The sequence below is a fragment of the Protomyctophum bolini genome (assembly GCF_963924005.1).
Source record: "Protomyctophum bolini genome assembly, chromosome: 4".
Taxonomy (NCBI): Eukaryota; Metazoa; Chordata; class Actinopteri; order Myctophiformes; family Myctophidae; genus Protomyctophum; species Protomyctophum bolini.
Window position 1 is genome coordinate 19,803,381 of NC_137865.1, and position 27,774 is coordinate 19,831,154.

Consider the following 27,774-nt stretch of genomic DNA (forward strand, 5'->3'; position numbering starts at 1 on the left):
GAAATAGTTAGCTCCCGCATTGGGGCTGCTCAGTCTTGTCTGGGTTCAGCTTGAGGTGGTTGGATATCCCTATGGACCAGCGGAGATATTAGACTTTTGAGGCCATTAGGCTGAAGCTACGAGCCACTCTCCTACACATGCAGGCGTCCAATTTGGGTGTGTCATTATGATCAGTTCCAACTAGGGAATCCAGCTTCGTAGTTGGAACTGAACATTATAAAGTTTATGTTTTGAAGCGGAAAGCGCATGTCTCCCAAATCCATCTCTCACAGTGTGAACATCAAACACGTGTTATCTGTATGTGACACAAGCTCCTCAGGTTGATGCTACACAGTACACTACACACTATTAGATTGTCCCCCTCCGTAATGAGATCCTGCTGCATCCTCATGTGTCATTGGCTCCGTAATTTAATTAGCAAGCCATTAAGCATAGAACAACCTGTAAAAACGGAAAGAACAAACCACTTTATAACCCATTACTATCAAATGGATAGTTCCGGCCCATGATTATGCAAGGACCTGCAGACTGTAATATACCGTATTGTCGTGCTGCGTGTGCTTAAAGGGACATTTCACAGCTGTAAGAAACTGCAGTCACTCAATGTTAATAGTATTTGTTGTAGATAACAGTAGCACAATTGAAATTTGCACCCTATGGCCAGAAAAATAATGTAGTCTGTGTTTGACTACTAAGGTTTCACTGGATAGCTGAATTCCTACAATGACCATAATGCTTTAGTGCACTGCCCCTCCTTGTGGAGAGGGGGGAGGCTGCGTGGAGGTGTGACTTGTAAAGTGAGACCACATTTTCGTGACAAATTTTAGCCATGAACATGGCTTCATAACTACAATATCTCAAAGCACATATTACACACATACACAAAAAAACAGGAGAGTGTGAATTTAAGAGGGTGTATTTATAAACACAACATAACCCGTGTAGGAATTAGTATGTAGCGGTGGAGACCTGTGCCCTGAGGGGCACTTTATCTAATTTAGGATGTTTTGAGAGCCACTGATCTAAGCCTTCTGTCTGTGTCTGTGTCTCGCTGCCTTGCCTCCCAGGTTGAATGACGCTGTGCTGCTGGGCATCAATCACCACATGGAGCAGGACGGCTGCTCGGACAGGTCTGCCGAGGCCCAGGACGACTGGGACGGCGTGGCCAATGAGAACGGGGCGCGGGTGACTGAGGAGAGCGACATGGACCAATCGGACGAGGGGCTGCCGTCCCCGGGGCTGCACGCCACGGCCTACGTGGAGCAGGGGCCCGAGGAGATGGCGGAGGTGAGGCGGAGGAGTGACGTCATGAGCGCTTATTGGTTCCGTGTGATTTATAAGGAGATCTATGCTATGTGAAAGCATGCTATGCCAGTGGTTCTCAAACCTTTTCATGTCGCGGACCCCTAAATTAATGTGTATTTGGCCATGGACCCCCATCTAAAAAATCTCAAAGAATGTAAATTGTTTTTGAAAATGGCTGATGTATACAGGGCCCTGGGGTCCTCACTTTGAGAACCCCTGCATTGGACCGTGGACCACCATAACTTGAACAAATGGAACAAATGGTTCCATTTGTACTAGTTTAAAATCAGTCATTACGACGACATCAGGGCCAGAACACATTTAGTTTGACTCAATCAACTGTAGAATTAGTTGACTCAAATCTTATGACATTTAGTCGACTAAAACTAGACTAACAATAAGACATTCCAGGTGACTAAAATGTGACTAAAACTAAAATCTAATTTTGCTGCCAAAACTAACAGTGCCTCTGTGTGCTTGTCCCTGTCCTATGGCCCACCCAGGCTGGGGAGGCCTCCCAGGTGGAGACGGTGTCAGAGGAGAACAAGGGCCTGATCTGGACGCTGCTGAAGCAGGTGCGGCCGGGCATGGACCTGTCCAAGGTGGTGCTGCCCACCTTCATCCTGGAGCCGCGCTCCTTCCTGGACAAGCTGTCTGACTACTACTACCACGCCGACCTGCTCTCTCAGTCAGTCATATCATAATAATAATAATAATAATAATAATAATAATAGCACATTTCATGACATGAAATGCAGATCGAAGTGCTTTACAGCAGTGGTTCCCAAACCTTTTCATGTCAAGGACCCCCAAATTGACACTTATTAGCCCGTAGACCCCCATTTGAAAAGATATGCCAGGGACCCCCATAAGAGAAGGTCTTTACGGCTCTAGCAGTGATTCTCAACCCGTTTGATATCCATATTAGTCTACGGACCCCCATTTAATGGCATTTCTATCTCTGGGACCCCAATTTATATTGTAAATTCAATGTTAATTTAATTCTGAGAGTGTACAAATGGAACCAAATGGACCCGTTACTGAGTTTCAGACCGATAAGGGTCCATTTGGTTACAAACTATCATTTAGCTGGGGACCCCCTGTAACTCCCTCAAGGACCCCACGTTGGGAACCACTGCTTTACAGAGCAATAGAGAAACAATGAAAAGCAAAGGCATAAAACAACATTAAGTGAATAAGGCCAAGGACCAGTGAGGACATGAATAACAACAAGGATTTTAAAAGAGGTGCTTTAAACATGTCTACAGAGGCTGTCTGTCGAAGGTACAGTGGGAGTTTGTTCCACGCCGTCAGCCCATAGAAGCAGTAAACGGCTTCACCGTGTTTTTCAGTAGCACTCTGGGTGTAGGGTCATGACATTTCACTTGACTGTTTGATTGTCAGGGATTGCAATTAGTAGTAACCTTTTGTGTTTTTGGCGTTGGACCTAAGGACATCTAAATGCAGATTACATTTTTGTTTTCCTTTTAGGTTTTGTTAACAAAAGTTGCACAGGACACATTATTATGATAAAGATAACGATAAAGAATGTACGGTAACATAAAACAGAAATGTGCCTTTGTCACACTGGTATCAATACATAAACAAAAAGAAAAAAATAATACATGAAATACAGTCTACAAATGCAATACATTTATGTTAATATACAAATAAGTGATAATGTATTATGGACAAAATAGGCCATATATAGTCATTGTACACTTTAAATCAAATCAAACTGTATTTATAAAGATGTATTAAATATAGCGGAAATACCCATCTGCTTTACATTATGTTTTTGAAATTCCTGGTATTGTGTAGTTTTTATTTAGTTTAATTACAGCAGGATTTACTCATCCACTTAGACAACTACACTGAGTCAATACTGTATGGGTGAATTTGTTTCCCTGGAATGGAAATGTGTAATTGATTATGTGTCTCTGTCTGTTAATGTCCTCCACCTCAGAGCTGCACTGGAGGAGAGCGCGTACGAACGGATCAAGCAGGTGTTGAGATGGTACCTGTCTGGTTTCTACAAGAAGCCCAAGGTCATTCATTAGTTCTTATTCCTTTAGACGTGGATATTTGTGACTAGATTTGACTGAGAGCCTGCCATCGCGCAAATTCCAGCTTTTCACCAAAGGAGAAAAACATATATTTTTTAATGACTTAATAGCACAGGCAGACTCTTCACATACTAGAGCATGTCTGAAATAAGTGTCAGAGCTGAATAATGTAAATATGAAATAAATGCTTAAACATGTAGGTGTAATGTTAGAGACCACAGAAATGAACCTTTCAAGCCTGTTTTCTCAACTCGTTTTCTGCAAGACATTACACTATAAGCCATATCTCCAAAACTGTTGGGTCAAACTGAACAACCAATATGTCAATTTGAAGCTATGATTCCCTGCTTTCATGAGACATGAAAAAAAGAAAATGTAAAAAAGAATCCAATGGCAGTACCTCAGTCACATTTGTGCAGGGCTTACTTTTATTCTATGTATCTTTGTGTGCATTCTAGAGCAGGGGTTCTCAAACCTTTTCATGTCAAAGACCCCCAAATTGATATATTTATTTGCCCATGGACCCCCATGTGAAAAGGGTATTCAAAATGTTCCAAACGGGCCGCTCTGCAAGCTTGTACATCTGCTATTTTTGAATAGCCAAAGTATAAAATATGGTAAAAGTTCTTAAAATGACACTATGTTAACTAATTTAGCCGGGGAGCCCCTGGTTACTCCCCCCAAGGACCGCTGGGGGTCCCTGCACTCCACTTTGAAAAGCACTTTTCTAGAGCACCCCCTGCATTCCTCAATAGGGGTGAGTTATTACAGGGGTATAAAACTTCTGTTGTGTGATAGGATTAAAATGTAGTTTATAGCTGCTCAAATGAATAAAATAAAAAATGAACATGACAGAACTGTCAAACGAATCTCCCAGAGTTACTGGCCGTCCTTGGAATTATAAAGTTTGTGAAAGACTGTTCTAGAGTAATAGACACCTGTGCTGTCCCATTCCCTACTCTCTCCGTCCTTTGTAAGCTGATGCAACACTTGTGTAATAACTGTGGACCCACTCTCACAGAAGGTTTGGAACAGATAGCTAGGACTGGTTTAACTGGTTCTTCATTTGAGAGAAAAAAGCAAGTAAGTAAATAAGTAATAAGTATGTCAAAGAGGCTTATTGTCAGTATTAGCCGTGTCAATGTTGGCCTGTGTGGCCCGCAGCCCTCCTCTTCCTGTGGGTTTATGTTTTCATTCCGCTAATCCAGGGGTTCCCAAGGTGGGGTCCGGGGACCCCTAGGGGTCCTTGAGAGAGTTCCAGGGGGTCCTGGAACCAAATGGACCCTTATGGGTGTGTAACTCAGAGAGTGTACAAATGGAACCAAATGGACGCCAACGGGTCCATTTGGTTCCATTTGTACACTCTCTGAGTTAAATTAACATTGATTTTACAATATAAATGGGGGTCTCAGATATAGAAATGCGGAATACCATTAAGTGGGGGTCCGTACGTATTCTTGTCAAACCTGGTTGAGAATGAGATGCTGCATCTCAAGGGGCTATCATTCTAATAGAAAGTTAGAGCTGTGAATCTTTTATCTTTTGGGGGGTCCCTGGCATCTCTTTTCAAATGGGGCTCCGTGTCAATTTGGGGGTCCTTGACATGAAAAAGTCTGCACTAATCCCCACGTTCTGAATGCCCCATGCCGACAGATTCAGTAGCACAGCTCGGAATCTTTATCCGTAATGTTGTTGTTGTTGTTGTTGTTGTTGTTGTTGCAGGGTCTCAAGAAGCCTTATAATCCAATCTTGGGAGAGACGTTTCGCTGCTGCTGGCTTCATCCTACAACCAACAGCTGTACCTTTTACATTGCAGAACAGGTTAGACTCATCTCGTAGCCTTCGCATGCACACAAGTACGCACGCACGCACAAGCTGCAAGCACACGCACACACACACACACACACCTGAACCCCACTTTGAGCACCACTATAGATACACAGTAACATTCTTCTTACATGTCCAAGTCACCTGAAATGCTCTTTTAGTCCTTTTTTCTTTCTTTTTTTGATAGATACAAGTGAAGAAAGAGAGAGACATGTAGCAAAGGTCGTCATGAACGGGACTCGAACATGCAATGCGCTTTTAGTCAACTAAATCTACAACTGATTTAGTTGAGTAAAATGTATTTAGGCGGTATTTAAAGCGTCATAATGGCTGATTTAAACAGTTTATACAGTACTTGGCAAAAATAGCCGAACTGCAAGCTCACAACATATCGCAGCACGATGCGTTGTGAAGTGCATTTAAAGTGGGGCAGATTAATGGCCTACGTGTATATCATAAGAATCGTTCACTTTGTGATGCAAGCATGAAATTTGGCACAAATACTCTCTAGGGGCCACTCTTATGGAAAATGGCACTTGGGTGCGTGCGTCACTGGTGAGTCACTATAGGGACCCCCTTAACTCATACAAATTAATCCGTAAGGGTCCTTTGGGTTCCATTTGTCTGTTGTTCATTTGTTCATTTCGCCTGGGTTGTTGGCAAACATTCATTCAGTCGACAAAATTAACATTGCTATGAGTGAAAGGCCGCAAATGGTGAAAACGATCACCTACTGTATGTACTATGTACTGTCCTTTACAGTAACACCTCTCTTTCTCTCTCATCATACCAGGTCTCCCACCATCCACCCATCTCTGCCTTCTACATCTGCAATAAGAAGGATGGTTTCTGCATCAGTGGCAGCATCCTGGCAAAGTCCAAGTTCTATGGTACGCTGCTCAGCACTACCTTGAACACAGATAAATGTGAAACTATGGGTGACTATTTACCCAGTGAATATCATGTTTACTGGTTGTTTTTGAAGGTTTTGGGGGAATTTTCAGGTTTAAAGAAATCTACAGCAAATTGTGTAGACTACCCACTGAGCAATTGTCGTCTATTAGTCGTCCATCTAAAACGGGCTATAAAGGTCCCCACACACCCAGCGCGTTTTTCGGATTTTTAGTGACGTTCGGTTTTACGAAAAACGCGTGTGAAACCACCTTGCAGACTGGACGCGTTTTCCGGGAAACCGGCTGAAAAACACTGCTAAAAATCTGAAAAACGCAGCAGTGTGCAGGGAGGGACCTTTACTGGTCTAAAAGTGAACATTTTTTAGCGGTCTAGGCGTAGCTTAGGCGTTGATTAGCTGTTTTTTTAAACCAGTGGTTCCCAAACTTTTTCATGTAAAATTGACACTAATTAACCCATGGACCCCCATTTGAAAATATATGCCAGGGACCCCCCATAAGAGAAGCTGACCCCCAGTTTGACATGCATTAGTCTACGGACCCCCATTTAATGGCATTTCTATTCTCTAGGTCCTAGAGAATATGACTTATTTAGAATTTACATTGTAAAATCAAGAGTGTACAAATGGAACCAAATGGACCCATTAGGGTCCATTTGGTTCCATTTGTACACTCTCAGAGTTACAGACCCATAAGGGTCCATATGGTTCCAAACTATCACTTAGCTGGGGGGACCCCACTGTTTTAAACGTCTATAGACCGTCTATATTTTAGCAGTTTTTAAACCTCTTTAAATAGACCGTCTATACAGTATATAAGCTGTCTGTACAGGGTATATGCACATACATGCTCTATAGACGAATCCACAGAGCGGTTCCCTGGGCATCAGCAAAGTTATTTCCTGTAGGTGGAGCCAACATGGTGTAGAAAGTAATTTCTACTACGACAGTCAATGGGAAAGTGACTGATGTTCACTTGCTCAAGTTACTCTTTTACCTGCTTTTTACTAACACTAACTCTTTTACCTGCTTTTTACTAACACTAACTTTACAAAGATGCCCAGAATATCGGGACGAACCTGTGTAGTTTATCGCTGCTCCAACAGTAGTGTCAAAATTCAACTTTGGAGGGAAACTGAATGTGAAATGCATGAACCTCTGAGCCCCTGCCCAATTTGGTAGAGTGGCCCACTGGCCAGTAAATTAATTCTAGTGGCCCACGGGTCAGTACATTAATTCTAGTGGCCCACGGGTCAGTACATTCATTCTAGTGGCCCACGGGTCAGTACATTAATTCTAGTGGCCCACTGGTCAGTACATGAATTCTAGTGGCCCACTGGTCAGTACATGCATTATAGTGGCCCACTGGTCAGTACATGAATTATAGTGGCCCACTGGTCAGTACATTAATTATAGTGGCCCACTGGTCAGTACATTAATTCTAGTGGCCCACTGGTCAGTACATGAATTCTAGTGGCCCACTGGTCAGTACATTAATTCTAGTGGCCCACGGGTCAGTACATGAATTCTAGTGGCCCACTGGTCAGTACATTAATTCTAGTGGCCCACGGGTCAGTAAATTAATTCTAGTGGCCCACTGGTCAGTACATGAATTCTAGTGGCCCACGGGTCAGTAAATTAATTCTAGTGGCCCACTGGTCAGTACATTAATTCTAGTGGCCCACTGGTCAGTACATGCCAGCTAACAGAAACCCTGCCTTTAACATCCTGTGTTTTCTCCTGTCCTCTGATTGAAGGCAACTCTCTGTCGGCCATCTTGGATGGAAGAGCCAAGCTGCTGTTGCTGAACAGGGATGAGGAATACATCATCACTATGCCTTACGCCCATTGCAAAGGTAACAGCTTCTATAAACTTACTACAATGTTCACTATTATAGTCAACATATATATATTTATTATGACGTAAGGAAAGTTAACTACTTATGCCCTTTATATAGTTTGATTGATTTATTGAATACTAAATTAGTAAGAAATGTAAATAGCACTGAGCTATGTAGAGTTAAAAGGTCCTGGGGACTTTCCATTGTGGTCCTATGTATTCATTCATCAACTGACCATAGAATATTAACACATTTATAAATGTCATATCAACCAATACAAATATTTTCAAAGGCGAAACAGGAAAAAGAAGGGAAAACGGTGGCAGTGTATGATCCCTCATTTCAAAATTTCAACGAGATTTAATATCTATATCTACACTCAGACAGATGCTTTTTCAGACCAGTTGTGAAGGGCCTGTGGCTGTGAGGGCATTCCACTTAATGGTGTCAGAGTCAGTGGTAGAATGAATATTGTCCCATGTTTGTGCTAAATTGACCGTTCCCTCTGGTGTTGAGCCTGTGGGTGTCACTCACTCTGGAGAAGTAGTTAGACAGGTATACTGTATGAGACAGGCACTGTCCCTCTGAGTATATTGAATACCAATCCCATTGATATTTACTTAACCTTTCGTCTGAGCCATCCCAAACTAACTAAATTAGGTTAGTGAGTTCTCAACCCGTTGGTCACGACAAATGGCATAGTTACGCGTGGCCTTGTGAGGCGTAACTGCTATTATTTTTGCTAGTTTTGTTTAGCAAACATAGTTTTGGACACTGACAGCAACGATATGGTATTTATGGTTATGAATGTCACGCTGAGATTTGATCATCGGCACACTGATTTGGGGACAGGATAAGATGTCTTTCTTCAACACAGTGGCTCTCTATTTTGCTGAAACTGGTCTCAAGTTCATACGCTGTGACAAAATGATGTGTGTCTTTCTGTCCCCTGATGAGCACATGTCCAAGCTAAATGGAATCATGTTCCAGAGTGCTGTGGTCACACACCATTAGAATGGCAGAGAGCCCAGCATTGAAGAAGGAATTTAACTGGGCTTACAGTTTTCCTTTATACTCTACGATCAGATTTAGCACGCTGTTCTCTCTGCATCTGCAGTCAGGTGATTGCATTTGCAGTGAATGATTAAAGGGTAAGACCACTTTTGTAGAGGTTTGGTGTAGTACTTACGTACCTTGCCATGATATAACTCCAAATGTGGACATATATTTTTTAAATTGCTCCAGTGATTAGAACAGCTCTCAAGGCCTGGGCCGAGGCTCAGTGGTCCAGGCACCTTGACTGGTAATCCAGTCTGGCAGTGTGCCGCGGGTTCGACTCCCGATCCCGACGCCCTTTACTGCATGTCACCCCCCCATCTCTCTCCCCATTTCCTGTCAGCCTACTGTCTATCCCTCCATAAAATATATACAAAAATAAAGGCGAAACCAAAACCAAAAATTGTTTGGCAAATGCGGAAGTAGAGCGTTCTTCCGGGTGCTTCAAAACGCCACTTATATAGTCGGGGGCGGGGCTGTAGCTATCCCTTTATAACTCTATGGTGCTAACGCTTCACCCTCCATGTCCAGGAATCTTGTACGGTACAATGAGCCTTGAACTGGGAGGGAAGATCACAATCGAGTGCGAGAAAACCAAGTGTGCTGCAGAGCTGGAGTTCAAACTGAAGGTAAAGACAAAATATGCAGGACTAGTGTGACTGAAGTGTTATTTCATTCATTTTTCATTTCAAACCTTTATCTATGGTATGGTCGAGAGGGTCTGATGACAAACACAGACAGCCCTTATACAAGCAGCAACATACTAAATTATGTAGTGAAATAGTGAGTAATTGTATTCAGCAGCATCATGCAATAACAGGGAGTTTTCCATTAAAGATATTGGTAGCATTCAATATATCATGACCCTGTTTAGGAAAAGTTTCTGAGGTGTATAATATCATATTTGGTTAGATCGTTTGTGATATCACTCATCCAATGAGGAGATTGTGTGCACATCTAGTATTTAGACCAGGTACAGTATTTCAAGAGGCAGCGGGCAGCAACAGAGAAAGCCCCAGCCCCCCTAGGTACGGTACTTATTGGTCTCAGGGACCTCGAGGAGGTTGGCAAGAGCTTGTTTATCGTATTTGATTCATCTCTCTGTAAAATCTGGGCGGGCCTTAAAAATGATTAGAACTCCTAGAGGGAATAAAAACACAGACATTACTCTTTAGTAGCCAGCAGGCGATTGGAGATCTCCGCCTACAAATCTTCTGGGGAAATGTAAATTCAGTGCTAAACATGTAACCACTGCTACAACCTACACCCAATGCTCATATACCACCTGGGAGTCGGGACCAATCTAAAAGTGTTTGCATTGGTTTGTGCTGTACTGTTGGTTTTAAAATGTCTGACTGTTTTTTCCACCCAGCTCTAGCCCCCTACATTTACTTAGTTTAGATCAGTGGTTCCCAAAGTGGGGTCCGGGGACCCCCAGGGGTCCTTGACAGAGTTACAGGGGTCCCCAGCTAAATGATAGTTTGGAACCAAATGGACCCTTATGGGTCTGTAACTCTGAGAGTGTACAAATGCAACAAATTTGGTTCCATTTGTACACTCTCAGAGTTAAATTAACATTGAATTTACTATATAAATTGGGATCGCAGAGATAAAAATGCCATTACATGGGGGTCCGTAGACTAATATGGATGTCAAACTGCGGGACCTTGAAATTAAACGGGTTAAGAATCACTGCTAGAGCCGTAAAAATCTTCTCTTATGGGGATTCTTGGCATATCTTTCAAATGGGGGTCCGCTGGCTAATTAGTGTCAAGTTTGGGAACCACTGGATTAGATGATGGGTAGGCAGTTATCTCTGGTCACCTGGCTATCAGACACAGCTGATAGGGACGGCATTATTATCAGTGACTGATCAAATTATTCAATTACCTCCCCTAGCCTATAGAGAAATCAACGCTCAAAATAAATTGTGACTAAAAAACCTACCCTGGAGAAAATAACCAGCAGAAAGAAAGAACCCCAGAATAGGGCTATAAAGGCTGTCTCTTTTTGTCATTTTGTTTGTGAGGTGAAGGTGTTAATAATCTTAATGGATGGTCTTCTCTCCACACAGCCCTTCCTTGGAGGCGTTGTGAACCAGATCTCTGGGAAAATCCAGATGGGGGAGGAGCTAATGGCTACTGTGGATGGACACTGGGTGAGCGCACTGGAAATTAAACAGTTCCTCAAATGGGGTCCGCAGGCTAATTAGTGTCAATTTGGGGGTCCTTCACGTGAAAAAGTTTGGGAACGACTGCCCTATGGGGCTGCAACTGTTGATTATTTCATTGATAATAAAATCAATCATTTTGCACACACACACCATGGCCACTGGCCCACGTAGAAATACCAAGAGGAGTTTGTGTTGATGTGTGTTTGTGTGATGGTTTCTCTCCAGGACGGCGAGGTGTTCATCACTGAGAAGAGGACGGGGCAGCAGCAGGAGTCCCTGTGGAACCCCACGCTGGAGGTCCGGAACAGCCGCCTCAAGAGGCAGGTGGTGCTGCTGGAGCAGCAGGGCCAGTTTGAGTCTGAGAGGTATTCACACACAGTTAAACACGCACCACGTTGCACACACAGTTAAACACGCACCACGTAGCACACACAGTTAAACACGCACCACGTTGCACACACAGTTAAACACGCACCACGTTGCACACACAGTTAAACACGCACCACGTTGCACACACAGTTAAACACGCACCACGTTGCACACACAGTTAAACACGCACCACGCTGCACACACAGTTAAACACGCACCGTGTTGCACACACAGTTAAACACGCACTGCGTTGCACACACAGTTAATATACCTTTCCTTCAGCGATCCTAGGCCGGTTCTATTTCGTCCCTGCTGACCGCCAGAGGCGGTGCTTTAAGCATGAATATGTCCTTCGCGCATGCGTCGTCGAGTGTTGTATACAAACAAAGTCAATTTTGACCCCGTGATGACCCGAAGTAGTCTATATCTTCCGGCAGTCTGCAGGGGATCAGTCTCTAATTTTTCTCGCGCGTCGTGGTGAGAAATTTGCACTGGGCTGCGAGGTATTGCTATGCAATACAATATGCAGCTACGGTGCCTGTACCTGGTCGCCGGTAGTTCTGTGACGGCGTGACTGCCTGTCGGAGTAGCGTTTGTTCGCCCTCCAGGAACTGCGACTATGGTTTTCTATCTCCTCGATGAATGGAGTTTATTTCGCGGATTCACGTGGACGCAGGAGCGTCCAATCTCTCTCGCCGGTAAGGAAGGCTAACCCCCCTCGGACGAAAGGTACGTTATCGTTTAAAGTGGTGCTATCCCCGCTAAACAGACGTCCAAATGATATGATATATATTTTTATCATGGCATAAACTCTTGTGAGTAGAGGCTGCGTTCGCGCCGCCTCCCTGCTCTGCATAAAAGTTTTTTTCGACTGTGAACGCTAACAGACGTTCAAATTATATGATTATTGTATCATGGCATAAACTCTTGTGAGTAGAGGCTGCGTTCGCGCCGCCTCCCTGCTCTGCATGTTTTGTTCAACTGTGAACGCTAGCGCTTATTATAAGCGACTATAAGACTTGCCGAAGGATAAGAACACTGTCATAATATTACCTTCGTTTGATAAACACGCTACTGTCAAGCTTTGGTTAGCCCCTGCTGATGGCAAGCATTGTCGCTACATACTCTCAGCAGTCGACATATAACTTATGACTTAAGTTAGTTAAGGCTAACCGGCATTTTCTGTTTGACAAGCCCCGCTGGCCAAAGCCATATACCAATATTGGCAGCATTCAAGCTTAACCGCTTTTGCGAATAGCTTGTATTCTTGTTGTTATTATTAGCCCGGTACAGGAGCAGCTACCTGCGTCCTCCCAGGGTATTGATGTTGCTACCAGTATAGTCTGTAGCTAAATAGCTATTGGTGTACATAGCCTGTCTGGTTGTTAACCCAGCTGGCCCCCAGCAGTGGGCCTAGCTGAAGCTGCTACCAGTATGTATTATTATACAGTATGATTTTATATTATTTTATTTTAATGTGAAGCACTTTGAGTTACATTTATGTATGAAAATGTGCTATATAAATAAAGTTTATTATTATTATGTCTGGAGCTCAAAGCTCCATTAACAGTTTTTGCATATACAGTGGGTGCAACTTGGTTTGTCCACCTGTAGGTCCCATTAACCCAGCTGGTCCCCAGCACAGGGTATCTGGCACTGCTGCCAGCGTAGCTCACAGCAGCTACCAGTAGTTTAAAGTTAAAGCTGTTTATGAACAGGCTATAGCTTGTCTTGTTTTTAGTAGCCCAGCTGGTCTCCAGCATAGATCTCTAACTGGCGCTGCTACCTGTAGTTGTAGCCCAAGCGCTTATTATACTATCTAAGATAAAAAAAAAGCTATCTGTGTATAGCTTGCTTTACTGTTTGTTGGCCCAGCTGGTACAGGGCAGGCAGCGTATGCGCTCCGCTCCTCCAGCATACGGCCAGCTTGATGTTACTTACTACTAATGTTTGTTAGCTCAAGCATTTATTAACAGCTATCGGTGTATAGCTTGTTCTGTTCTTAGCTGCAGCTGATACAGGCAGCGTACGCGCTCCCTTCCTTCGGCAGGTGGCCCCTATTGGTGGAGCTATCGGTTGTAGCCTTTTCTCCAAAACTAGCTTGTGTCGGTTTATTTAACCAAACTTCTGGCTGGGGTAGGCAGCGTTAGTGCTCCCTCCTCCCAGCATGAATGCGTAGTAGTGCACACTTGACTAGTGTATTGGAAGTGTCTTTTGTTTCGCTCTGGACTAGCAAACATAAATTACAATAGTCTGGTTGCCCTTTAACCACACTAATAATAATGCACTTGGAGTTTGGATAAATGTCATAGTGCTGGGATAAGCGTTCGCATAGGAAACACTACAGCTGCTACATAGCAGCGTCCAAACCTTGACTGGAGGCTACTTTATTATCATAATGTATAAGTAAGCCTCCGCCGGGGGTACAGGTAGCGTACGAGCTCCCCTCCCCCACCGCGACCATGCAGGTCGCACAGTCTATCTAACAGCAACATCTGTGTGCTGTTTCTATGATGCACTTTACATCTGGCTGAATCTCAAAGTGCTACAATGAGCATTTGCATAAAACGTAAATGCATGCTGCGGCAGGTATAGCAGCATTCAGTTTTTCGATTAAGTCATTAGATGCCGATCTAAGTTAAAGCCTCTGCTGGTACAGGCAGCGTCCGCGCTCCCTTCCTACAGCATACGGCCCCACCCCTAGCAACCAGTAGCGTCCGCGCCCTGGGCTAGTTGGGACTGGTGTGCACCGGCCGGCCCAAAGGAACCGGTGCCACCACAACGGAAAGTTCCCACTTTTGTACCTCGAAAGCCTCTGCTGGTACAGGCAGCGTACGCGCCTCCTCCCCCCAGCATACGGCCAACACCTAGCAACCAGCAGCGTCCGCGCCCTGGGCTAGTTGGGACTTGTGCGCACCGGCCGGTCCAGAGTAACCGGTGCCACCACAATGGAGAGCTCCCACTTTTGTACCTCGTATGAAGCTCTCCTTCAGCCGTGAGCCAACCTTGGTCCTGCCCCGTGTGCCAGGAGGAAAAGGTCTGACCGCTGGCTACAGCAGATCCGAGAGGGCTCAGCTATCTGCGGAGTTGGCCCACATGAGGTCCATGCTCACTTCGGATGACACCTAGGCACCTCGGAGGGTGCCGAAGCGCCTCCCTCTCTGATGCCACAGCTGACTCGAGGTTGATGTGCTCTCCCCGACAGCTTAAGCTATGCACTTCCATGACTATGAGGAAGATGCAGAAGGCAGTGCCTCCCAGGCATCAGAGCCAGCCTCCCACTTCTCAGCTCATGCGCATAGCCGTGGAACGCATACTAAAGCAGGCAGTCGGCTCCTCCAAGCGCCTACTGCAGACGCGGCTTTGCCGTCTTCGCCGTCCCCCACGCCTGTACCTGAGTCAGCTACAGGCCTGCCGGGCGGACGATCAGGGCTTTCTCCCATCTCTATACCGATGGCGAAATCCTGGCAGCCCTGCCCTGATTGAAAAAAGTGTCCTGAGACAACCCGTTACGACTTGACACTTTAATAGATTGGAACGCACAAGGCGATAAGGGCTGGCCTGGGTTACATGCCAGCCACCAAGCCTGTCACTGCATCCCTCATTGTGTTCTCCAACGAGGCCCGGCGGCGGAACGCTAGGTGACCTCGACCCCAGTACAGGAGCACAGGCAACCTGCTCACTGGGGCCTCCTTTTCACACCTAATAGTGGCAACGTTAATACTGGCTCAGCCACCTTGGGTGTATCACTGGAGGCATTGGCGTCATGTCCTCAGAGCACGGACGGCTGATGCCCATCGTATCTCTAGCCCGTCGCCAAGCCGGGTTTCCACAGTCAAGCTTGACTGATGAGACTAGGCCAACTCTCCGTAGTCTCCCTGAGGAGCCAGGAGCACTAGGTGGTTCAGCCGGGGCGAGAAGCGCCGGAGCGAACCATCCAGGTGGGGAAGACCAGGCTGCAGCTTGTAGGCCTACGACACATCACGCCTCCCAAAGGGCCGAGCTCCAACATTGATGAAATCATCTTGACTGCCCTCGGAGCTCACGTATCACCGCCGGCCCACACTAGAGGCCAGCGTGTTCCCTGGCGTCCCACGCAGGGACCTGACTGTGACTTTCCGGGCTGTGCAGCGCCTTCTGACGCCAGCCCCCCATATCCGGCGGGTCAAAATGGCCATTATCAGCAACATGACGAGAGCCCTACTATCAGACCAGGAGTGATGTGTCCTCCTGCCCAAGGGCGCAACAGAGGCTGTATATCCTCAGTCACACTAAGGGAAGTCCGATCTACATACTTCCTTGTGACGCAAGACAGACGGGTGTCGACATGTCTTGAAGCTGATGGGACCCAACAGGTTTATGAAGTTCGTGCCAGTCTACTGGGCCGAACACGGCAATGTGCTGGAGCGGCAAGTGGTGTGCTCCGCTCTACAGCACTTCCTGCCGTATTTTTATTTAACCTTTATTTAACCAGTAAAAAAATCACATTGAGACTTGTGTGCACTTCCTGCCGTACAGGAGAGGCGAGCACATTCTCATACGTTCGGGCAACACCTCGATCGTGTATCACGTAAGTCATCGGGCAGGGCCACGTTTGCTTGGCTGCTGTAGGTGTCTATGGACCCCCTCCTGACTTGGGCAGCCTCCCCGCCCGATCAGCCTATAGGCAAGTTGTCTGAGTGGAGAGCGGGACTACATGGTAGGCTCTCCCTCCCATCGAAAGCTTCCATGAGGGGAGCGGTACCCCATCCAGTGGTGGTGAACACTAATCAGAGGCTACCCCGGCAGAGCGGAGGTGGACCTCCTCACCCTGGACCTCACTAACCTCCCTGGTTCTCCCTAACGGAGACACCCAGCCCACCGGGCCAGGACGCAAGGGTCCGACGGTTTCATAGAACCTGAACGCCACAAATGGCTGTCAGCCTGCTGGACTTCTTAGGCTTCCTGCCACATAGCCAGTATGAACGGAACGACCTACATCGTTCCTGACACACATGGCCCTAAGCAGACCACCGCCCACAGGGCACTATCCTTTTAAATGCGCACTGCCAGAGGCACTGCATATGCCTTGCCACTGCCTCTCTGATACGACCAGCGCCTCAGAGTTATTTAGGAGGGTCACACCATACTGCTGGTTGCCCCCCCCCCCCCCCCAGCCAAGAAGTACTTGGTCTCCAGACCCAGTCGGAGGACGCCATGGCGTCTCCCCGACAGAGGTCTCCCCAACTGGGAGGCGGTCGGATACGGCATTCAAATGCTCAACGCCCCCAACTGTGCGTTTGGCCACTGGCGGCCCTGAACCGCTGTGTGGAACCAGCCAGGCATGCCACCCTGAATTCAAGGGTGACATCCATGACATCCATCAGGCTACTGTACGATAACCGATGGAACCTATTTCCAACTGAGGCCAGAGCAAAGACCTAGTGCGCTGCTCTGCCTACCTGTCTGGAGTTCCGCAGTCCCTCCTAGACAAGGGCCGATCTCCTACTCTAAAAGCATAAGTAGGGGCAATATCATGTTGATATGCTAGAATCAATATTGCTGTAACGAAGCGTGGCCGTGAGCGGCACGTCCTGTCTGTTAGTGACTTGCGTTCGAAGCAAAGCTCAGACGGCCTGAGTGTCTCTGTGGCCGAACAGTGTTCCTCCTGAGGGTGCTGTCACATACACACCTCAACCAGCCTATACGGCTAGCATAGTTTTACCCTCCACCAGGAGAGTGGATGGACGAGCGGGACCTATTGCGCCCAGTGTGGGCCCTGAGAGCCGCTTGTTAGACCTGCCGAATGCTTTCGGCGGTCAGAATGGCTGTTCCGTTGTGACGATGGCCCTTTCAAAGGTAGCGCTCTCTCCAGACAGCGCCCGCCCCACACTATTGTGGATGCCATCAACCACGTTTATGGGGCGAGTGATCGTACCTTACCATTTGGCGTGAGGTGCCACTCTTAACGGGAGCGTCCCCACATCATGGGCTGCCCCGAGGGAAGTACCCCTGGAATGTATCTGTGCCGCTGCCTCATGGGCATCACAGCGAGTTGTCTGTTCCTCTGGGTGAGTGTTGCCACTCCCCACCCGCTGGACGTGGTCCTCTTACGAGAGTCCTCCAAGCCTACTCCTTATGGTTTGTGATCAGGATCCCTCGTGACTTGGCTGGCATAAGTCATTCATGCTTAAAGCACCGCCTCTGGCGGTCAGCAGGGACGAAATAGAACGATAGTTACGTATGTAACTACGGTTCTATGAGTCCCGAATGACCGCCAGAGGCACTCTGTCACTCAGAATCCTCGAGTTCGCGCGAGAAAATTCTGTAGAGACTGATCCCCTGCAGACTGCCGGAAGATATAGACTACTTCGGGTCATCACGGGGTCAAAATTGACTTTGTTTGTATACAACACTCGACGACGCATGCGCGAAGGACATATTCATGCTTAAAGCACCGCCTCTGGCGGTCATTCGGGACTCATAGAACCGTAGTTACATACGTAACTATCGTTTTGCGCGCACACTGCCGTTCACTTCTTGTATACAGGTGGACTAAAAAGCTGAATGACTCTAAATCTACGGCATTCTCCCTGGTTTTGACAAAACGCGCAATGTTCGGAGGTCTTTTCTGATTATCCGGTGATCCTGATTGGAACATTGGCGCTTTCTAGAGCGATAGAAGATGGTATAATTTTAGCTCGCTAGCATTGACGCAAATTATTGTCTCCACCAGGCGGTTAGAGAGTATGTTTTGCACTCCGTCAGTCCGTCCATGTGTGTGTGTCAGTCCGTTAACAGCTAATCTCAGGCACCGTTAAACACCGCTTTCATTGCTACTTTGACTATGTCATTATAGGTGAACATTTTTACATTTACATTAATGGAAGGTTTCTCTTCTTTTTTTAAAAGCATTTTCAGAAATAGCTTGTAGTTAAGCTATTAGCATTTGTCTTGTCTTGGGCTTAATTGGTTAACCACTTAGGCAAAATCTCCCAACATATCAGATCTACAACCTCACAAGGTTATTTTATCTATTTAACCTGGAGTCGTTATTTAGGGCATGTCAGGCAAAAACATATATATTATATATTTACATTTGTCACTATTTGTATGCGTCACTTGCAGCCACAGGTTACTGCTAAATGAATGCGTGTTATATTGACACGGGGAACCTGTGTGTCCCAGACTGTGGCAGCAGGTGACCAGAGCCATCGGTGAGCGGGACCAGAACCAGGCCACCCAGGAGAAGTTTGTCCTGGAGGAGGCTCAGAGGAAAGAGGCCAAGGAGAGAGGAGACAAGCCCTACAACTCACGCCTCTTCCACCTACACCCTGTCACCTCCGAGTGGACCTACAAGCACATAGAGTATGTACTGTATGTTTGGACGCTCTCACAACTCCCATGTGCGCAACGCACACACGCACGCACACAAATACAAAGCGTACGGGTTCATTGGTTTCTATGTGTACGCTCCCATAGTTATGGTGCATATACTGTATACATATCAAACTGTAGGTCCTTGAGATTCAAATGTTTGAGAATATTTCTGGCATTCACTACTGATCTGGTCTGTCGGTCAGCCGGTCGGTCGGCCAGTCTGTTAAATAAAATACAATTTAGAACATAACATTTTATTTCCACTGCAAATCACAGAAAGCTAACCTGACTCCGCCAGATGGGGCAGCAGAGAGTACACTGGGTTCCCCCTCCTGCTCCCATCTGGGAACTCACAGGCCACCAAACGGCCTGGCCAATCAGCGGCAGCTAGAAGCTGGATCAAGGCATACACAGTCCTGTGTGTCAGCTGCCGCTGATTGGCTGATTTACTTGGTGAATACATGTTTGAATATTAGGTGAATATTCTAAGTTTGCAAATTAATAGCCCTAGATTAGAATGCCTATGATCTTACATATATTTCATGTATTCCAAGTCCTATCCGTGCACGGTTACCAGACTGATCTTGATGGCATTTCAACTTATAGCACTGCCTGTGCACCATAATGCCAGACAATATTCTTGGCTGGTATGAGCGTCACAGAAAAAGTGAAACCGAGAGTCACTTGTCCAATAGTAAAAATGTAATGCACCAAGATGTAATACTTGTCCTGGACAAGCGGACAAGCCTTAATGTCAAGCCCTGTAATGTGAGCATCGTATATTTAAAAGTCGTTAGAAGCAATCATATTTTAACCACGTGGTAGCGACGATTCAGTATTGAGACCCTAACATCATCGATTTGTTCAATCCAAAGATTGCCGCTCCCATAACATTGTACGGGCTGCCATCTTGCCACAGGAAAAACACAGCGAACTGATCGTTTTTCATATTTTATATGTTCTACTGTTAAAGTTCCTGCCCACCACCACAGAAACTAGAGGTTTGATTCCTCCACAGTGCCTCTGCCTTAGCCAGGAAGGCATTCCAAGGGACAAACAGACAAGTGATTGTGTTTTACCACTGCGGCCGAGTCGACTCTAAACTCAACTCGATTATTGCAGCACACCGCTTTGTCACTCTCCTTTCAGTCACGTGACCGGGGGTCTTCCCTGTTGTCCTCGAAACGAGGAAGAGAGACAAGTCTGTATTGTGAAGGCGTGTTCAAGAAGCTCAAAACTAGGGTTTAAATAAGATTCCGTTGTCTGTGTGTGGTGTGCAGCACGCAACCCTGGGACCCAGAGACCTGCCTGGTCCAATATGAGAAAGACGGCGTGATTCACACACAGGAGAAGTCACGACACCGGCGACACAACGGCCTCTCCTACGGTCACCCCTGGTCCAGCAAACAGAAGGTGAACACACACACACACACGAATACACACAGCTATAGCTAGCATGTTACATCAGACCTCTTGTTGTTTATTACTCCAGACATCTTGAAGCGGTTGTGTAATGTGTGTGTATGTGTGTGCGTGTGTGTGTATGTGTGTGCGTGTGTGCGTGTGCGTGTGCGTGTGTGTGTGTGTGTGTGTGTGTGTGTGTGTGTGTGTGTGTGTGTGTGTGTGTGTACGCCGGGCGTGTGTATATCAGGCTGAGATGAACGGGAAGCGTAGGAAGACCAGCACTCAGCCGTCCACATGCAGTCAGAACACGGAGAGCAGCAGCACCACGCCAGAGCCTGCACACGAGTCCTCCGACAACGAGGGTAAGAGTTCAGAGACCACCTCACCCATTTTGGTTTATTCATCACAGGTAATCTCTCAAAGAACCCATTCAGAGATGGAAGCAAACAGCAGAGGGCGTGTTGGTTTCCTATTTTCTTTTGCAGATGGGTTCTCAGATTGTTTATTTTGTAATATTTTATTTATTTATTTACCCATCGACAAGCTCGATGCTCAAGATTGTCGAAATTGGCTATTTTGTGTTATGTTTCTATATGCGAGTGGTTCTCAAACTTTTTCATGTCAAGGACTCCCCAGAATTTGTCTGCAGAACACCAGAAGCAAAGAGAATTTGCACAAATATTCATGATATTTCAAAAATAGCAGATCTACAAGCGTTTAAGTGTTTTATTGTTTTGGCAGAGTTCTCAGACCAGTGCACACGCTGCGTTAAGGAAGGGAAGGACATCGCCTTGATAGAAGCCTCCATCACGTCCATACAGAAAACACAGCAGGATATTCAGAGGTGAGCACACATGGACGGTAGATCTGCAATTTCTGAATATCCAACATATAAATGGATAAAGTGGTTAAAACGATTTGCTGTGTGTGTGTGTGTGTGTGTGTGTGTGTGTGTGTGTGTGTGTGTGTGTGTGTGTGTGTGCGTGCGCTCACTTCCAGGAACCTGGTGGCTCTGGGTCGTCAGCTGTCCTGCCACCGCGCCGCGGGCACAGAAGATGGCGTGTCGCTAACGGGACGCCACTGCCTCATCCTGTGCGTCCTCCTCCTCTCCCAGCTGCTCATCAACTACGTCTTCACCTGAACCCCCACCCCACCCCAAGGACCCCCGACAGCTGACCCCCACCCCACCCAACCCCAGCACCCCTTCCACCCACCCAAAAAACACAAACAAACAACCCCTATAAAGCGTGATTTATACTTGTTTGCACAACCGAAAATAGCTGATCTGCTAAAAGTCCTAGTGTTGTTGGGTCGTTGTTCTTTTCTTTTTTTATGTTTTTTAGGGGGGCCTACAGTACAGTACATGCTACTCCTTTACTGCCAACCGAACTTGTTCTGAGAGCTGATCCCTCCCCCCGCTCACTAATCGGATCGAATTAATCACAGCTGTGTGCAGTTTGATACTTTCATCTCCACATGCTGGTGCATTGTGTACAATCAGTGCGGTTATATGTTAATAGCTGGATATCGTTCATTCTGGTGTGCTGTGGGACATTTGGTCATGGATGTTTTGCTATTTTGTATTTGCGCAGGCTCGCGAGAGGGGCCGATTGAGACTTTAGTTCATCTCGCCTCTGTTCCAAGTTGCTTTCACTGCTGCCTGGTCTGAATGCGGAAATAAGAATACATATATCACAACATCACAACCAGACAATAAGGACCAATAAATACATCACACGGAATTGGGACAGTAAAGACATCTAAGCTGGGGTGACCACCGACAGTTCTGAGGCTGCTCATCAGAACTTCTTATTGATGTCATTTTGTAGTTATTATACCCCATAAGAACAAAGTTCGGACATCGAAGGGTCGCATGTTACTGTAGCCCTCTTTCATCATCCCACCTGCGAAGGACCACTTCGTGAAGCAGCACTAGCGGTCAGGAAAGGCCTTATTCGTTATTCGGCCTTAAACATTTTGTAGATACCAAAAACAAAATCATATAAAGAGGTGGGGGGGATGTTAGTCTTTTTGGTCTTAAAGTACAGGCTCAATTTCTACATGAGCTTGTAGATCAGCTATTTACGGTGCACGACGCAATTACGTATATTTGTACAGTAATTGTGTAATTATTAAGTAGGCCTATAGTATAGTAGGGACACGCAGGGGAAAAGGCTGATCTGGAATCAGTGCCAGGGAGGGGAGTGGCGAGTTGTGGGACACAATATTGCGGGCACAATAGCAATAACCACGACGGCACCCACCACCACCACCACCTGTCAGTCAAACCCCCCCCCGACCCACGCACTTTGGACACGGAAGGGAGGATACTGAGCGGATGGGGATTCGTGTTTTTTAAGAATGGAAGCAGAATCGTCGGATGTTGTTGTTTGTTGCCAGGACATTGGAACGAGAGGATCACTCCTTTCTTATGTCAATGTGATTTTATTTTTGTTTTTTAAGACTCTGCAATACTGTCAAACTGTGTGTGTCTGTGTGTGTGTGTGTGTGTATGTGTGTGTGTGTGTGTGTGCGTGTGTTTGTTTGCGTGTTGTCCACATGTCTACTAGGCCCTATGGGCGTGGTTAGAACATTGCTTGAGACATTTTCCTACTCCCCTTCCACACGAGACTTTGGGCCTTAATGCTAAAGCCAAAATTAATAAATAAATAAAACTTGAGGAAGAATCGGACATCTTACACACGATGACGAAGAAGAAGGAAAACAAAAAAAGAAAATAAATTCCCAACAGTGCAATTCAGTTTTTTTTTGTTTTTGATTAGTTTTAGTTTTTAGTTTTGATGCTCCAGTACTCTCTCGTCTCGTCTTTTAATAATGACGATTTTACCAAAAGAGTATTTCTAACCCGAAAGGACAAAGAGTACTTGTTTACAGGGTGTTATGTTTCCTGTGACACATTCTGTAAAGCAAAGAGACAACGTTTTTTGGCTGTTGTAAAAATGTAAACGGAGCGTGTTTTGTGTTTCTGTGCCTGTCTGCTTGTGCCATCACAGGAAGGGGTCAATAGCACTACTTTTGGCCTAGAGACCATTACAAACTAGTGTGTACAATCAGTTATATATTTACGTAGCATATACGTATTGTATAGCATTACGCTAGTTGTGTACACCAGTGTGTACAATATATGTATAGCAAGAAGGAAGGAAATGGCGGGAGGGAAAATAATATTGTCTCTGTCGGGTGGAAGTCTGTCCAAAACTATTACTTTTCAGGATTCAAATTCAAAAACAGCAAAAGCAGCAGATTGATATAGCTCGAAACGAGTCGCTTCGCACTACGTTTCTAGCTTGCTAGCTAGCTGCTACATTTGATGCTTTTGTGTGACGCTGTAGTATGGCATAGGGCGCTAATAAAAAAGTTAGAATATGGAGATGTTTCTGCCCAACAGTGACAATATGAAAAAATGTTTTTTTTAAAGTGCAGTTTCTAGAAAGCACAGGCTGAGAGGACTGTTGCAGCTGGAACCAGTTGAAGGGGTGTGCTGCTACATCTAGGTTCACGCTGTTTCACAGGAAATGTTTTTAGTAAATTGGTTGTTTTTTTGTTTTTTGTATCCGTGTATCAAATATATGTATATATATCTGGACTGGAGCACATTCACAGTCTGTGTTTTCCACAAAGAGATTTCAGAATGTATTTATTATTGGGTTGATTATTAACCTTGATTTTCTGATCTATAATTCTGCAAGCTTGGAGAAGGGATAAGGACACGGCTTGAACCATCACTCCTGAGAGCCGCCATCTTGAGAACAAGAGCACACAGCGACTCATTGAATGCTTTTTATTCACTCTTCTTTATTCTTTTGTTTCAATATTTCTTTCCTTCCCTGTTTTCTACTCTATCTACTGCCATGTTGTGGGTATTCTAGATACCAGGGTCATTTTTGTCATATGGAATGATACGACACAGAACATGAGTATGCCTAATGTTTTTGTTAATAACTTGTTGTATGCTGTAGCACTACAGTAAAAACAAAGAAAGGTTACATTTGAACTCAACCTTGACTTTTGTGTTGATTGATTCATTAGAAAGTATTAACCATGCAAATGGACAATTGAACAGGTGAAAACAAGCGAGGATACAACACAATATCATCCAGGACTTATTATGGGCATTGCAGGGACAGCACTAAAGTGGTTCTCCTCCTACCTAGCTGAGACCTGCCAGGTTTCTTGGAAAGGTTTGCTTTCATTCACCCGCACCCTCTTACTGTAACTGAGGTCCCCCAGGGATCTCTACTTTGCTTGGCCCTCTCCTTTTCTTCCTGACTGTACACTAAAATCTTTTGGCACTGCTATATCTGCTCACAATCTATCTTATCACTGCTATGCTGATGACACTCAACTGTTTCTATCCCCCCCCCCCCCCCCCCTGCTACTCAGGTGCCCATCACTGCATGCCTGGCTGACATCTCACAGTGGATGTCTTCTCACCACCTCAAGCTGAATCCAGACAAGACTGAGCTGCTCTTGTTCCCAGCTAAGTCCTGCCCCACGCAAGAGCTAACTATTTCCATAGACAACGCCACCAGTTCCAATTAACAGCCAAGAAACTTGATGTTGTCCTGGACAGTCCGCTCTCATTCAAGGCACACATGTGACATGATACATCCCAGCAGTCACTTGATCCTGTAGGTTTACACTCTATAACATTCGAAGGATTAGAGTTAGACCCTTCCTCACCCAGCAGTCAGCCCAGCTCCTTATCCAGACATCAGTCATATCAAAACTTGACTATTGTAACTCTCTCCTTACTGGCCTTCCGGCATGTACCCTTAAGCCTCTCCAATTGATCCAGAATGCCGCAGCTCGCTTTGGAGTATTACCATGTGTTGTTCTTGCTTACTGTAAGTCGCTCTGGATTTAGAGTGTCTGCTAACTGCCTAAATTGTAAATTATTTCCATCGTGGTCCTCACAAAAACATGACAAATAGGCCTATAACTAAGTAGGTTAAAGAAACCATTTTCATAACACAAGACTTCACACAACAAAACTTTAATTGTAAAATTACTTCTGCAATTCTGATTCATGTGACAAAATGGAATGGGCACATTTTCTGATTGGATGATCACGATCACCGCCACTAGAGGGAAGTGTTGTATTAGAGTCTTCATTGCTGTTTAGGCTACACAAAATTACTGTATTAAAACATCTTACTTGAGTAAAAGTACAAAGGTATTGGCATTGAAATATTCTTACTAAAGTAAAAGTACTCACATATTTTTTAATATTAGTCAAACTTTTTAAAATGAAGTCTAAATGGGGCCTAAATAAATAGTCTCTGTCGGGTGGAATTTGGAAACCTCATAATGTTCAACATGGGTGAGCCGAAAATGGGTGAGCCGCCGATACTTTTGTGTGAGGCTGTAGTAGGATAGAGTAGGCTAGTATATGATACTTTTGTGTGAGGCTGTAGTAGGATAGAGTAGGCTAGTATATGATACTTTTGTGTGAGGCTGTAGTAGGATAGAGTAGGCTAGTATATGATACTTTTGTGTGAGGCTGTAGTAGGATAGAGTAGGCTAGTATATGGTACTTTTGTGTGAGGCTGTAGTAGGATAGAGTAGGCTAGTATATGATACTTTTGTGTGAGGCTGTAGTAGGATAGAGTAGGTTAGTATATGATACTTTTGTGTGAGGCTGTAGTAGGATAGAGTAGGCTAGTATATGGAAATCAATAAATCATCAATTACACTTCAGTTGAACCACTTAAACCCTGCCCATACTTCACTCGCCAAAAGTATGCCGGTCTACAAGCTCACAATGTTGGATGAAAACGTTATTTACAAGACAAAAATGTTTGAGAACCACTGACTTAGAGTAAATTGACTTAGTTACTTTTACATCACTGCTTAATCCAGTGGTTCCCAAACTTTTTTCACGTCAAGGACCCCCAAATTGACACTAATTACTAATTAGCCCGCGGACCCCCATTAGAAAGTAAATGCCTGTAGGGACCCCCATAAGAGAAGATTTTAACGGCTCTAGCCGATATTCTCAACCCGTTTAATTTCAAGGACCCCCAGCTTGACATGCATTAGTCTACGGACCCCCCCATTTAATGGCATTTCTATCCCCTGTCCCTGGGACCCCCAATTCATATTGTAAAATCAATGTTGCAGTTCTAGGGAAAACCAAACACATTTTGGATCATAAATCACTACATATATTATATTGCTCGCTTGTCCTACTATATCTCAATTACTGTGTAGAAATGTGGGGAAACACCTACTGTATAAAGAATAGTTAACAAGGCAGGATATCTGGATCACACTAATACACTATTTTTACAATCACATATCATGAAGTTAATGGACCTTGTTGAATACAAGACTGCACTAATTATGTTTAGAGCAAGGAAAAATCTTTGACCAGGTAATGTACAAAAAATGTTCAGTGATAGAGAGGGGGGTTATAATTTAAGACGAGAACTTAATTTCAAAGTACACTGTATTAAGTTAAAATCGAAGAGTATGTGCATCTCAGTTTGTGGAGTTCAACTGTGGAACGGACTGAGTAAGGAGGTGCAACTCAGTCCAAACATTAACCACTTTAGAAAGTCATATAAAATGATTATATTTTGGAGGTACTTAGACGAGGAGGGGCGGTGTTGAGTCAACATAACTCTGGCTGTCTGTCCTAGCACCTTTATGGCAATCCAGCCCGTTGTGGGCCCTTTTACCGGTTTTACCAGTTGTATTGATTTTATTTCTGTTATTGCAGAGATTGTTTTTATTTGCTCTATTTTCATGTCTTCCTTTAAGCAACGATAAATTGGGTTATTGTAAATAAATATATTTTTAAGTTATATGGGTAAAAGCAGAAGGGGGGTAGGGGTTTAATAAGTTTTATGTTAATTTAACTCTGAGAGTGTACAAATGGAACCAAATAGACCCGTTAGTGTCTATTTGTACACTCTCAGAGTTACAGACCCATAAGGTTCCATTTGTTTCCAAATATATAATTTAACTGCGGACCCAATAGAACTCCCTCAAGGACCCCTGGGGGTCCCCGGACCCCACTTTGGGAACCACTGCTTAATCCACCTGTCTGACTTGTACATGATGTAATATCTTGAGGGAGTCGGTCAGGTCTAGAGGGCTAAAGGCATATTGCTTACAAGGGAAAGAATTCATTGAACTTGGAACCACAACACAAGCAGCAGAACCAACTTTATAATCCTCCCCTCTAGAGACACCAGGAAAGCCTTCAGGGGTGCTTTGATACTGGGGAGGACAGACCACACACACACACACACACACACACACACACACACACACACACGCATGCACGCACGCAACCACGCACATCCCTTTTTAAAAGCCCCCACACACTGCAGGCATGAGAAGACCCATGCAGGTGAAAATCCCTCTGTAGACACCACACTGATCACGTGCACAGACGCACGCATGTCGCATGCATGCGTATGCACAACTGCACGC

At 45.2% G+C, this 27,774-nt stretch overlaps 1 protein-coding gene across 1 annotated transcript in view; it reads left to right on the forward strand.

Annotated features, from left to right (window-relative positions):
• Positions 1-24,336, forward strand: part of osbpl5 (oxysterol binding protein-like 5) — a 111,513-nt gene extending 87,177 nt beyond the window's left edge. Inside the window, exons 9-22 of the mRNA XM_080761847.1 lie at positions 1,068-1,287; positions 1,809-1,993; positions 3,272-3,353; positions 5,094-5,192; positions 5,992-6,088; positions 7,866-7,964; positions 9,537-9,634; positions 11,080-11,163; positions 11,404-11,543; positions 18,715-18,894; positions 20,187-20,319; positions 20,558-20,672; positions 21,052-21,154; positions 21,310-24,336. Coding sequence (XP_080617973.1) covers positions 1,068-1,287; positions 1,809-1,993; positions 3,272-3,353; positions 5,094-5,192; positions 5,992-6,088; positions 7,866-7,964; positions 9,537-9,634; positions 11,080-11,163; positions 11,404-11,543; positions 18,715-18,894; positions 20,187-20,319; positions 20,558-20,672; positions 21,052-21,154; positions 21,310-21,451 — 1,777 coding nt within the window. The 3' untranslated portion in view covers positions 21,452-24,336. The remainder of the gene's footprint in view (positions 1-1,067; positions 1,288-1,808; positions 1,994-3,271; positions 3,354-5,093; positions 5,193-5,991; positions 6,089-7,865; positions 7,965-9,536; positions 9,635-11,079; positions 11,164-11,403; positions 11,544-18,714; positions 18,895-20,186; positions 20,320-20,557; positions 20,673-21,051; positions 21,155-21,309) is intronic.
• Positions 24,337-27,774: the final 3,438 nt, after the last annotated feature.